General features: G+C 43.8%; 1 protein-coding gene across 1 annotated transcript; it reads right to left on the bottom strand.

Moving 5' to 3' along the window:
• Nucleotides 1-1441: 1441 nt before the first annotated feature.
• Nucleotides 1442-8601, bottom strand: CNRIP1 (cannabinoid receptor interacting protein 1). The gene is made up of 3 exons (XM_071582092.1): nucleotides 8191-8601; nucleotides 7377-7521; nucleotides 1442-2887 (listed from the first exon to the last, which is right to left on the bottom strand). The coding sequence occupies exons 1-3, from the start codon at nucleotides 8367-8369 to the stop codon at nucleotides 2723-2725; spliced, it is 489 nt and encodes a 162-aa protein (XP_071438193.1). The 5' UTR covers nucleotides 8370-8601; the 3' UTR covers nucleotides 1442-2722.
• Nucleotides 8602-11391: the final 2790 nt, after the last annotated feature.

Here is an 11391-nt window from a genome sequence, read left to right on the forward strand (position 1 = left end):
GAGTGTTCAGTGGTTTCAGCTGGATTGACACAGTCAGCACTTCCTGACATATATATTTAAGCTTAGTGTATTGTGTCCTGAATTTTGGAGTTCTGTACAAAAATGGAAGTATTAATTAGCAAAAGCTGTGTAAAGAACAAACTTGTTTGGTGATTAAATGCTGAAGATTGAATAATGCACCAAACTGTCACAGCAACAGTGTTTTAGTGACTCAAGCTTTATGAATATTTAGCAGAGTTGTCCTGGATGAAAGAAATTCAAAACATTACTTTCCAGGGAACTGCTAAAGTCTTGTATCTGCCTTACTAGGAGGAAATGTTTGCTTTGTTAGCAAAGCATTTCTTGAGCAAGGGGAAATGGATGGGATTATTTTGCTTTGCGTGTGTGGAGTATCAGCACTGGTGCTGTGGATACTCAACAAACACCATGAGAATAATCTTCTGTTTAAGACTAATGCAAATCACATTTCTGTATGATTAAACTTCATCTAGGGGAGAAGAAAGTAATAGCTGATAAATTCCATTGACACTTTCCCTGGATCTGCCATTAACCAGTCCTGATCCCACCACTGCCTTTGTCTGTAAAAGGGGTGTTGCAATCAGATGTTCAGCCTCAGTTATTCACTTCAGCATTTCTTAAATGCTGGAGAGCCAGGACATTGTGGGCCAAGGATTTTATGGAAGTTGAGCTCAAAGTGAAGGCCCATCTTACATGTTTTAATTTTACTAGGACAGAAGTTTCTCTGCAAATTTATTTATGAGATGTATTTCTTGTCAATGTGCTTTCAGTTCATACATACAAACAAAATAAAACAAAGTGTGCCAATGGCTGCAGAATAAAATCACTTTTCTAACTGTGCAGAGAGAACTGATTGACAGCTGGAAGTCTGGAATCATTAAATCATGTTATCAGGAAGCTTCTGCTAAAGTGCTGGCAATAATACTTCTGTTTGAAGTGCAGATTTCATTTCAATTTGGTCAGGATTTTTTTTCATTTTGAAGGATTCTTTCCAGGAAGAGTCTAGGAAAGAAGTTAATGCAGAAATTTGTTTGTAAAATTTCATTTCAGTAAAATTTGCCTGTGTAATGTTCCTTGGAGTGGAGATGCAGCTGGATAGCTCACCAGTATTGCATCAGTGTTCCTTTGTCTTGGAAACCTGCAAACAGTCAAGCTTTTTGATTAATATTCAGAGGAAGAAAATAAATCTTTGCACTTCACTTCTGTCCTAAATCTCTCCTTTCCAAATTATGTTAGTGCAACCAAATGCATATTAATAAGCTCTACTAAAACCAGTAGCTTTGAGTGGTCAGCAGGAGGCCCTTTGGACTGGATTCTCAGAAAGCCTTGACTACATACCCTCTGCTGTTTGACTCTCTAAAGCCACTGCTGTTTTTTTATACAATATTTTCAGCTCATTTAGGTGGCCATAGTAGAGAAGAAATTGTTTAAGTCCTTTATTACAAAGATCAAAAGTCATGGTTACCATTTACATACACAATTTACAAATTATTCACAAAGGGAATAACAGATATGCAAGAACTGACTGACAGCTTACATCAACCCAAGTTGGGGATGGGACAAGTGTAGTTGTTTCCTTGCTTTACTTTCTTTCCTGAAAGAACAGATGTGTTTGTTTTGTGTTGTCTGTTTGTGTTAAACACTGATCTAGTGTTTATGTAGCACCTTTAGTTATAACCATGCAAATGCTTACATGCTTATCTCTATTTGAAAGAGTGCAGTGCATGTGTAAACGTGCGCTGGGATCCGCACCCTTCACACTGCTGAGTGTTTGTTGGTCAGAAATCCTGTCAATTTTGGTATAATACAGTGGTCAGGCTTGAAAATGTTGATTTGTAGGATTTAACTGATTTGAGCAATGTGTCATTAAAACGGAGTTTACCATCAGAACTCTAAGAACTAAATTAAGTATGGCTGCTGTGTCTCTCAAGAACACTCTAGGATCTTAAGACAGATCTTAGCCATGTTGTTAAACTTCTTTGATACCACAGCTGATTTATTGCTTTTCCTTCATCATGTTTTATACCATTTCCTAAAGCTATTTCAGAGACTGGGAAACTTAACAACAAAGAATCCTATTTTGAGAGATTTGGTAAATTAGCCAACTTCACAGGATATCTTAGAGCACTTAACAAAAGGGAGAATGAGTTTCCAAATCCCTTGGTATGAAACACAATACCAACAGTACATTAGCTGCCATTTAGCTAACCCTACAAATATCCGTATTTTGATTTTTTTTTGCTGTCCACTGGGATGACATGTACAACAAAATGCTTGAAGGAACACACTGATTTAGGAGAAAAACCACATGTAAATACAGAAATCACCAATGTGATGTTGATCCAAATCCTAAGCAATAAAGCAAAACACTTCACAAAAGTTGTTACATCTAGTGGGAATAATCCAAATACTTACAACAGTATTATGGTGGTATGACTTTCTACCCAGCTATCAGATACTCTTTACCATGAACTTTTCAATGTTCTCAGGGTGACAGATAAAGAATGTTGCAGATGTCATGGTAAACTTAAAACACAGTAATAGGCAAATATTTTAGTGGCACCACCTGTATATACAATGTAGTTGTTGGAACCTTATGGAACAAAGCAACATTAGAGTATGCCTTTGTTAAGGCTTCTTGCTGGTTTCAAAAGGTAGATTTTTCTTTAGGGAGATTGTCCAGCAGTATTGGTTTCCCATCTCCTCAGTGGAAGGTCTCTTTGTTGATCCACATGAGACTGCGTGTTTCGTTTGGTTTGCATTCGTACTCGATGCTGCCAAAGCTGTTCCCCCACTGGCAATGATCCCGTTTGTGGTAGTTGTAGAATTTGACTTGCCAGACCGTTTCAAAGGTGCCAATATCGTTAAACTGCAAGGAAGAGGGAATATCAGTGTTAGTGAGCTGATTCTTCTCTTGGTTTCTCTCTCTTAATGAGAAACAACACTCAGAACTGAAAAACTGAGTGAAACTGTGAAACTGCAAAACATAAACCAGCTGATATGGGGGTTATTGTTCCTCAAATCAAAGGTCTGTAAAGCCAGCTCTAGCAATCAGAAAGTCTTTTATGCTTTATACATAAAACATGAAGGATCAGATTCTGCATGTACTGTCTTCTTGCACTTACATCTGGGAAAGTCAAAGGAGTAAAAATATTCAAGTTCCCACATGGATAAATGATAACTAACAGAAGAATCAAATCTCTAACCTTTCTTAAGATGACACAGCAGTAGCTGGCCCAATGACCTCCAAGTGGCCTGTATATACTGTAGATCATGTACCAGTGATCTGCTGTGATACAGACCATCACTACATCACCTTTATACCACACCTAGAGGCTTCAGTCAGGACTGGGAAGATTCCTTTTGTTCAGTCTGAAACCTTTAATGCCCCTGTGTTTTGGAGCTTTGCGTTTGCAGTGCCTTGACTGAAATGTGCTGCTAGTGCACCACTTATTCCTTCCCTGGGATTCTGTTCCACATTTTACATGAGACTTAGGCAAGAGAAGTTCTCTGTTCATTTCTGTAACTGCTGGTTGGACTGTGATGGTGCAGCTGAGTAACAGAAACTAGGAAGAAGATAATCAGAGTGTTTAGCAGACAAGTGTCTATTACAGTGAAGAAGTAGTGAGATGTTGACTGTAAGTTGTCTGATTGTTCTTGCAGCTTCAAAGTGCATGAAACTATGGCTATAGCAATAAAGGATGCTTTTTTCTTTAAGCCACTGCTAGACACCTGTACAACACCAAAAAACCTTCGTGAGGCTTTCAAAGATAGAGTGTGATTTCTGTTTTAATGGTGATGGAAAATTTGAGTTCCCATGCCTTGAGACATTGCAGAGAATCTGAAGTATGGGTGTGAAGCCTGTAGGCATTGCTGTTGGTCCCAGTGGTCTGGCTTGTTGCTTGTGTTCTAGTGTTAGATCATAGTAGACAGTGAATTCACTGCTACTGAAGAGCACTGTTCTTCGGCATTTTTTCCCTTTAAATATTTCCATCACTCACTTTAATGACAGTTTCTTCACTTGACTGTTTTCCATGCCCATCATGTGCCTGGGAGCTGATCTTTGATCATCTGCCTGCTATAATCACACTTGCAAAGTCAATATAAAAGCCCTTTTACACAGAGACTCTTCCTGAGTTCCAACATGAGCCTGTTGTATCCAGTTCTCTCACAAGGACCTATTTGCTTTGGTGTTTTTTGTTTTAAATTCAAAATGTGATTTGTAAGCTGCTGCTGTGTTATGGACATTGCTTTAAACCTTCCCTCAGCCCACTGTGGTAAGTTAAATTTAGCCTTGACAACAGCAGGAGTTGCTGTGTGCTGTAAGTGGAAGGGTTTAATTTGGCTCCAGTTCCAAGTGTTACCTTAAAGGAGTAACTGAAATATTTCTGCCACATCCTTTGACAGAGAGAGAATCAGATGTACGTGCTATTTTATCTCTCCCAGCAAGTAAAATCCTACGTGAGGACTTTTTGTTTCATTAATCATCTTTGATAGTAGTCCTGATACACTCATAATGCAAGATAGTAAAGGTTAAACACATTGGCTATTACTATGCACAGTCCACAAAGAGAAATTGTCAGAGAGAAGCATCAGCCACCCTCAGTGTGCAAACTGAGTAAGAAAAGGCATTTCTAGTAACATTTCTAGATGATACAACACAAGAGCAGCATTTCATTTTGTTAATGTATGGAGGATCTGAATTTCAACAAGACAGACGAAGAAAACAAATTCCATCCTCCTTCAGTGACCCAGTTTGCTGAGCTACCCTGAGTAGTTTGACTGCTGTGGATTTTCAAGAGAAGGGAAGAATTAATTGCAGAGCTTTTCTACTACCATGTGCCTCCCACCAGCCCAGTACTTAGCAGATGCAGAAGCTCTGTGCTGTAATGAACATTCTGCATCCTCAGAGCTGCCCTGTGGTCCTGCAGCTGAATCCTGGCTACTCCACTGGGTCTGTATATCCTTCCCTGAGGAGGAGGGATGGCCCCATTCTTCACAGGTCAGACCTAGAAGTGTATTTCTCTGTCTGCTTTTCTCTGTCATCCAGTGCTATAGGTTTGAATAGTTATTTAATCACTTCCTTGGCATTTGCACGCTGGGATGATTTGATGGCTATTATTGGGAATAGAGGTCTTGGCTTCTTTATTCAATCTCTGTCTGATCAAGACTGAAGTGAGGCCCAAAGAGAGTTTTCTGATCTGGTTAGAATCTGCCAGACAGTTTAGCAGTTTCTAGATAATGTGCATAATTGAGCACTCAGGTAACAGAAACACACCCTCAGATTCTGGAATTCAGAACCAGGATTGTTGTTTTACATGTAATAAACTCTGGCTGTCACAGGTCAGATATCTACAGCCAGCTAAAATAGGAATGCAAAGAATTATTTGTTTAAAGTTTTAAAGCAGATGGGAAATAAATTCTTATGGACCTTTATGAACCTTCAGTCATTCAGGCACTAGATTGGCAGTACTAGACCATTTTTTGACTGCAGGACTGACTTGACAATCTATTTCTAATGCAAATTCAGTTTTTATGCCTTAAATAATATCCTTACCTCCCTGGGATGCATCAGGATCCTGTCTGCTCTAGAAAAGGAAGTGGAGGCAGAAGTTCCTCATAGTTGAAGGAAACAGGAATATTTAAAGCTTTTTACAGTAAGCCCAGTTTTGAAGATTCAGGAAGTAGGCATTCAAAGCAGTTTTCAGGCTGGGGTATCTGAGGCTGGTTCCCTAAATCTGTTACGGCTCTACTTAGCTAAGCAGCTAAATGATGAGTTAAACATGTAAATCCCTGTTGAGTTGCCTATATTTAATACTTAAAAGTATCAATTGTGGACATGTAAGTCTGTATTGAGGGACCTATCTATCAAGATCAGGTCCTAAAAGGGATTGAGGACCTGCTTAATGCTTGAAAATCCTATTAGCTTCATGGTCAGTATCCCTTGATTTGATCTGTAAAAGCAATTCTTTGGGCAAATATTGTGGCTACTCATTGTGATGCTGCAACGAACCATCTGAAAATCAGACCCTCCTTACATTTTAATTGTGATTGGCCTCAGTTTTCTCCATAAGAAAAGTTAAACTTCCAGATTATGAGAGTTCACATCAGTGCTGCATGTAAGGGTGAAGATGACTTTTAAAACAGGGAAGCCTTGGTCAAAGCAGATGGTTTTTTGAGAGTGCTGCCCTTGCACCTCCTGGTAAAATATAACTACAATGCTCAATAGTAGCATCCAGCAGCCCTGTTCAGCTCATTGGGAGGTAATATGACATGTTTGGTTTTCCTGTTAAAAGGAGCCAGATGTATAGAAAAGTGATTAACATGGACAGATAATTCAGGGTAGTCTTATTAACCTAAGACTATGAAGTAATAACTGTTAATGTGATGTGGGTCTCCAAAATTAAGTTAGGCACACTGTAATTATTAGAAACACTAAATGGAGATGTTGCAGTTGGTATTCAGAAGGGGATTGCTATGCTAAATGATGATTCCAGAAAAAAAAACCAGCTAAGATCAAGATAAAATCTTCTGTGCAGTGAGCAAATGTGAGAAAATGCTGAAATCTGGTGGGCTTGGCAAGGTCCTAAATTTGTATAAGTTGGAACAGATCTGCAAGAGAGCTTCAGATGAAGATGGTTTACTGCCTTCATTCCCTTTCTTAGTTCAGAAGACATTGAATAAACAGCAGAAATCCCTCACAACTGTAATCAGAAGAGGGAAAAAAACAAACCACCAAACCAAAGCAAAACAAATCTCCCTCTGCATGCCAAGCACAGCACCCAAAAAATGCTGTGCAAACTTGCCAGCTGCTCTTCCTGTCCTCTGTCAGCTCTGCTGCCTTAGGGGCAGGAGCTTTTGCATCTCATTTTGGGATCATGGAGCCTCTCTTTTAAGACTGGGGTGAGGAGCCACTTGAATAAGAACTTAGGTTTGTGGATGCAGATAATGGAAACGTATGGGAAAACGGAGAAGAGAGCCTTGGGGGTTGCTCTCCCATGTGCTTTCAGTCTCTGGCAGGTCCTCAGGTATACTGAAGGTGACAGGTGGAAAGGGAGAGGGGTCCCTGTATGCCAAGGGATTGAATTTCTAGCCAGGGACCTTTGTGGGAGTTGCCTAAAGAAGAGGCAAGAGGTTTAGCTCCCAATTCTTCTGCTGCAGCATCACAAAGGGCTTTGCAGGTCTCTAGAAAACCTGCTTTTTCCTGGCCCTTGCTGCTCTCCTGGGAGAGAAGGAAAAGGGACTTGTATTTTCTGGCTACATTCTTCAAACTTTGCCCTGGAATATTTCACCTCCACCTTCTCTGTAGGAGTCACCCCCCTGCTGCCCTCCCATTCCAGGCTTGGAGAACCACATACCTCCATGTTGACCTGGATGGGCTGTCTCTCCCCACTCTTGGTGTGGGGCACCCCTTCTGTGTCATAGATCCCTGTGTAAGAGGCCACTTGTGCATCCCGGGATTTCTCTTCCAGGGGGACATTGACACCTCCGATGCCCATCGTCCTGCAAAGAGACGGGATCCAGCCTTTCAGCCCTGCATGTCCCCTTCCCTGGCAGTTTGGAGCCAGCACGTGGGCTTGCAGCCTGGCAGCCTCTTGCTAGGGGATGCTTCAGGGCTTTTAGCAGACGCTGCTGACTCACTGAGGCTCCTGAAAAATGCCAGGGAGGCTTTGCAGTCACCAAGGGAAGGAATAGCAAGGAAAGGCAGGAGGGATGTGATTTCCAGTAGCTGGGGAGAGGTCAGTGAAATCTCTTCTTCGGGGCTGCCCCTCCACCATGAACTGGTTCCCCACCTGGTCCCAACCTCTGCTTTGCCACGCTGCAGCACGGTTTGGGAATAGAGGGCTGGAAGGGCTTCTTCCGCCAGGGAAAACCGCGGGGAAGGAGGGAGAAAAGGAGCCGGGCTTGAAAAATCTCCCGGAGAAGGTGGGGAGGGAGAGGGAAGGAAGCGGCTCCCAAACGTGGCGTCCCTCCAGGAGGAGCGCCGGGAACAGCTGGCCGGGGACGCAGAAACGGGGCCACCAAAGCAAAAGGGCGGGCAGCGAGAAATCACGGAAACCTCGCGCTGTCAGCCTGCCAGGAAAAAACATTAAACCTCTAAAAATAAAGCAGAGGAGAGGCAGGACAGGGCAGGGCCGAGGGAGCCGCCCCGGGCAGGGCGGCCGCACTTACGTGGCCTGGACAGTGCCGGGCCGGAGGGACACCTCGATCTTGTACTTGGCCCCGGTCAGCAGCTTGATGGTGCGGTTCTGGCCGAAGCGCTGCCCGTCCACCTTGAAATACACGGCCCCGTCGTTAGGCTGGATTTTGAGGGAGACGCTGATTTTCACGAGGCCGGGGATGTCGCCCATCGCTTGCGGCCGGGGGGGGCTGCGGGCTCTGCGCGCGTCTCGCCCCCTCCGCGGAAAGGCGGCTGGCCGGGAGCGGGGGAGAGGAAGAGGAGGAGGGAGGAGGAAGAGGAGGGGCTGCCAGATCCCAGCCAGCCCAGCCCTTCCCAAAAGCAGCGGATGAGATACTTGATTTTTTTTCCCCGTCCACTAATCGCTGCGCAGCATCTGGGCAGTGGATGCCTACCCCTCCCCTCCGTCCTCCGCCCCATGTCCCGCTTTGGGGGACATTTGCAGCTGCTCAGATTGCAGCCGGTTTCCAGGGAGTTAATCCGGTCCCGATTACCGCTGCCTTAATCCCGGAGGGAACAGGAGGGCCTGGGCGCCGCCGTTCAGCACCATGGGCGCGGACAGCGGCGAGGAAGGGGAGCGCCCCGAGGGCTCCTCCCAGGGGAGCCCTCCCGGAGCATCCTGCAATGCCCTCAGCCGGGTGGGCACCCCCGAACCACCCAGGGGAACGGCTCCCGAGGCTCAGCGAGCCCTCTGGGGTGGGCTGAAGCATCTGCGTAGCGACACGCAGGAGTCGGAGCAGCCCGAGAAGGAGGGGAGGACGGAGAGCAGAGAGACTCTTCCCTCCGTCTGTGCGGCAAAAGGTTTTGTTGAGTCACCGTGCCCGGACTAAGGGTCGCTTTCTTGGCTGTCGGAGTTACCACGCCCGGGCTCAGGTTCACTTTCTTGCTCGCTGAGGTCAGCAATCAACATCAGCATGTCAGGGCTTCTGCTGGGAATTTTTTAATCACTTCATTTCAATCTTCTTATTCAAATAGAAATTAAAAAATAGAAAAATCCTGCTCTGTGTCAGATCAGAATGTCTTATCTTTAATACCACTCTTTGCTTATGGCTGGCGCCGTTTGTTCAAGGACAAAGATCTCTGAAGCTGAAAGTCTCTGCCTGTCTCATTCCCATTTAACACTTAGACAATGTTTTTAACCCAGGAGCAGGTTTGGGCATCTTTTCTATTCTTTCACATTTATTCTTGTTTACTGTTAAAACTGCAGCATCCTCATGGCTGCCACAATGTCCCAGCAAAATTTACATTCGTGGCCCCAAGTCCTGTGTAAGAGCTAATGATTTTGTGAGGAGAATTTCACAGCTACGTGTTACACTGTACTTGGCCTGTTCTTTATTTTTCCAAGGCTGGGATGTACACATGGTGATGAAATATATTGCTAAGCCAAATGGTAGATATAGCATTGCCCAGTTCCATTCCCTTGTGCATGCAAGTTACTTCATGAACTAATTTTATTAGGAATGTTAACCAAAATAATACATTCTGTTGAAAACCTCTGGAAAAAAAATTCTACTGCATTTGCCTTGTTTAGGTATTTAGCTAAACATAATATGTTCAGCCAGACAGGTTTCCACACAAATCCTCTCCACACAATGCCTCTCAGAACTGTATATCATCACAAAAAAACCCCAAACCAACCAAACAAAAGCCTGAGAAAACACCCCACATGTACATTTCTCCTTATCCCATGAGAATTCTCATTTTTTGTTTCTTTCTGTGGAAACTACTGCACTTTGGAGCTTCTTGGAAGTTATGCTTGCAGCAATTCCAGCTTCTGTAAGTTTAAGTGTAATTCAGTACAAAATCACAGGGGCTTCACGTGTGGGGAATCTGATAGTACCACTGGAACTGGTGTGTGAAGGGTAATGGCCATTGCCAGGGATCAGTTTTACTCCCTTCATGGGCCAGACGTATCATGTTGTAGTAAATTGTGTGTAGCTGAAAACATTGATTGCAATTAGTTTCCCAAGTACATGAGAGGTCAGATCTATACTCAGGGGTTTTTGTCCTTATTATTTCTGCCTGAATGATCATCTCTCTATGGACACAGCTCAGGCTGTGACTTTATTCCGGACCACTACTGGGAAAAAGTGGCAAACATGAGGGAGAACTGAAAAAGCACCATATTATAGATTGTGTATGCATAGACTGAGTAACTGTTCTAACATGTGAAACATGGTGAGAGAACATTTATGAAGAAGGAAATTTAAATTTACGCAACGCCTTTCTTTTTATCAATCTAATAACTTCACATGTGTTACTGTATTTATTTATCTGATTCTACCAGATGCTCCAAGTCAGTGTAATTTTTTTCCAGGAACAAAGAAATAAATTTGTGTCTGTTCCTCTACTCTCTGTAGCTGCATTTGAGGAGTGGGGTTTGGACTATTAATGTCTGTAAACTGCAAAACTGTTTTTTCTGCTTTGTTGGCAGATTTTTTGCTTGTTTTGTTGTTGGTCTTTTTTTTTTTTTTTTTGTGGGGAGTTTTTTGTTTGGTTTTTTCAGTCCTTCAAATCTACTTTTTGTTTCCCTGGCACCTGAGGTTTTCCAGCCTCTTGTGTGGTGTCAGCAAGGTACATTAAGCTCAATCCACAAAAAGGGCTGCAAGCAGGACCCTGGCAACTACAGGCCTGTCAGCCTGACCTCCGTGCCTGGCAGGGTTATGGAGCAGTTCATCCTGAGTGCAATCACAGAGCACCTTCAGGGTGGACAAGGGGTTAGACCAAGCCAGCATGGGTTTAGGAGGGGCAGGTCCTGTCAGACCAACCTGATCTCTTTTTACGATCAGGTGACCCACCTGGTGGATGAGGGGAAGGCTGTAGATGTGGTCTATCTGGACTTCAGCAAGGCCTTTGACACTGTCTCCCATAATATACTCCTGGAAAAGCTGGTAGCCCATGGATTGGACAAGTGTACCCTCTCCTGGATTAGGAGCTGGCTGGAGGGCTGGGCCCAGAGAGTGCTGGTGAATGGAGCTGCATCCAGCTGGTGGCCAGTCACCAGTGGTGTTCCCCAGGGGTCAGTGTTGGGTCCAGTCCTGTTTAACATCTTTATTGATGATTTAGATGAGGGGATTGAGTCCATCATCACCAAATTTGCTGATGACACCAAGTTGGGAGGGAGTGTCGACCTGCTGGAGGGCAGGAGGGCTCTGCAGAGGGATCTGGATAGACTTGAGAGATTTGCTGATTCC

The sequence above is a fragment of the Pithys albifrons genome, chromosome 2 (assembly GCF_047495875.1).
Source record: "Pithys albifrons albifrons isolate INPA30051 chromosome 2, PitAlb_v1, whole genome shotgun sequence".
In the NCBI taxonomy this organism is placed as follows: Eukaryota; Metazoa; Chordata; class Aves; order Passeriformes; family Thamnophilidae; genus Pithys; species Pithys albifrons.

What these genes read in the sequence shown, in the direction of transcription:
- CNRIP1 (XM_071582092.1), bottom strand. Translation starts at nt 8,369, where the DNA reads ATGGGCGACATCCCCGGCCTCGTGAAAATCAGCGTCTCCCTCAAAATC. An exon ending in CCCGGCACTGTCCAGGCCAC is followed by an intron (nt 7,522 to 8,190) that starts GTAAGTGCGGCC and finishes GTCTCTTTGCAG; the next exon opens with GACGATGGGCATCGGAGGTG. An exon ending in CCATCCAGGTCAACATGGAG is followed by an intron (nt 2,888 to 7,376) that starts GTATGTGGTTCT and finishes TCTTCCTTGCAG; the next exon opens with TTTAACGATATTGGCACCTT.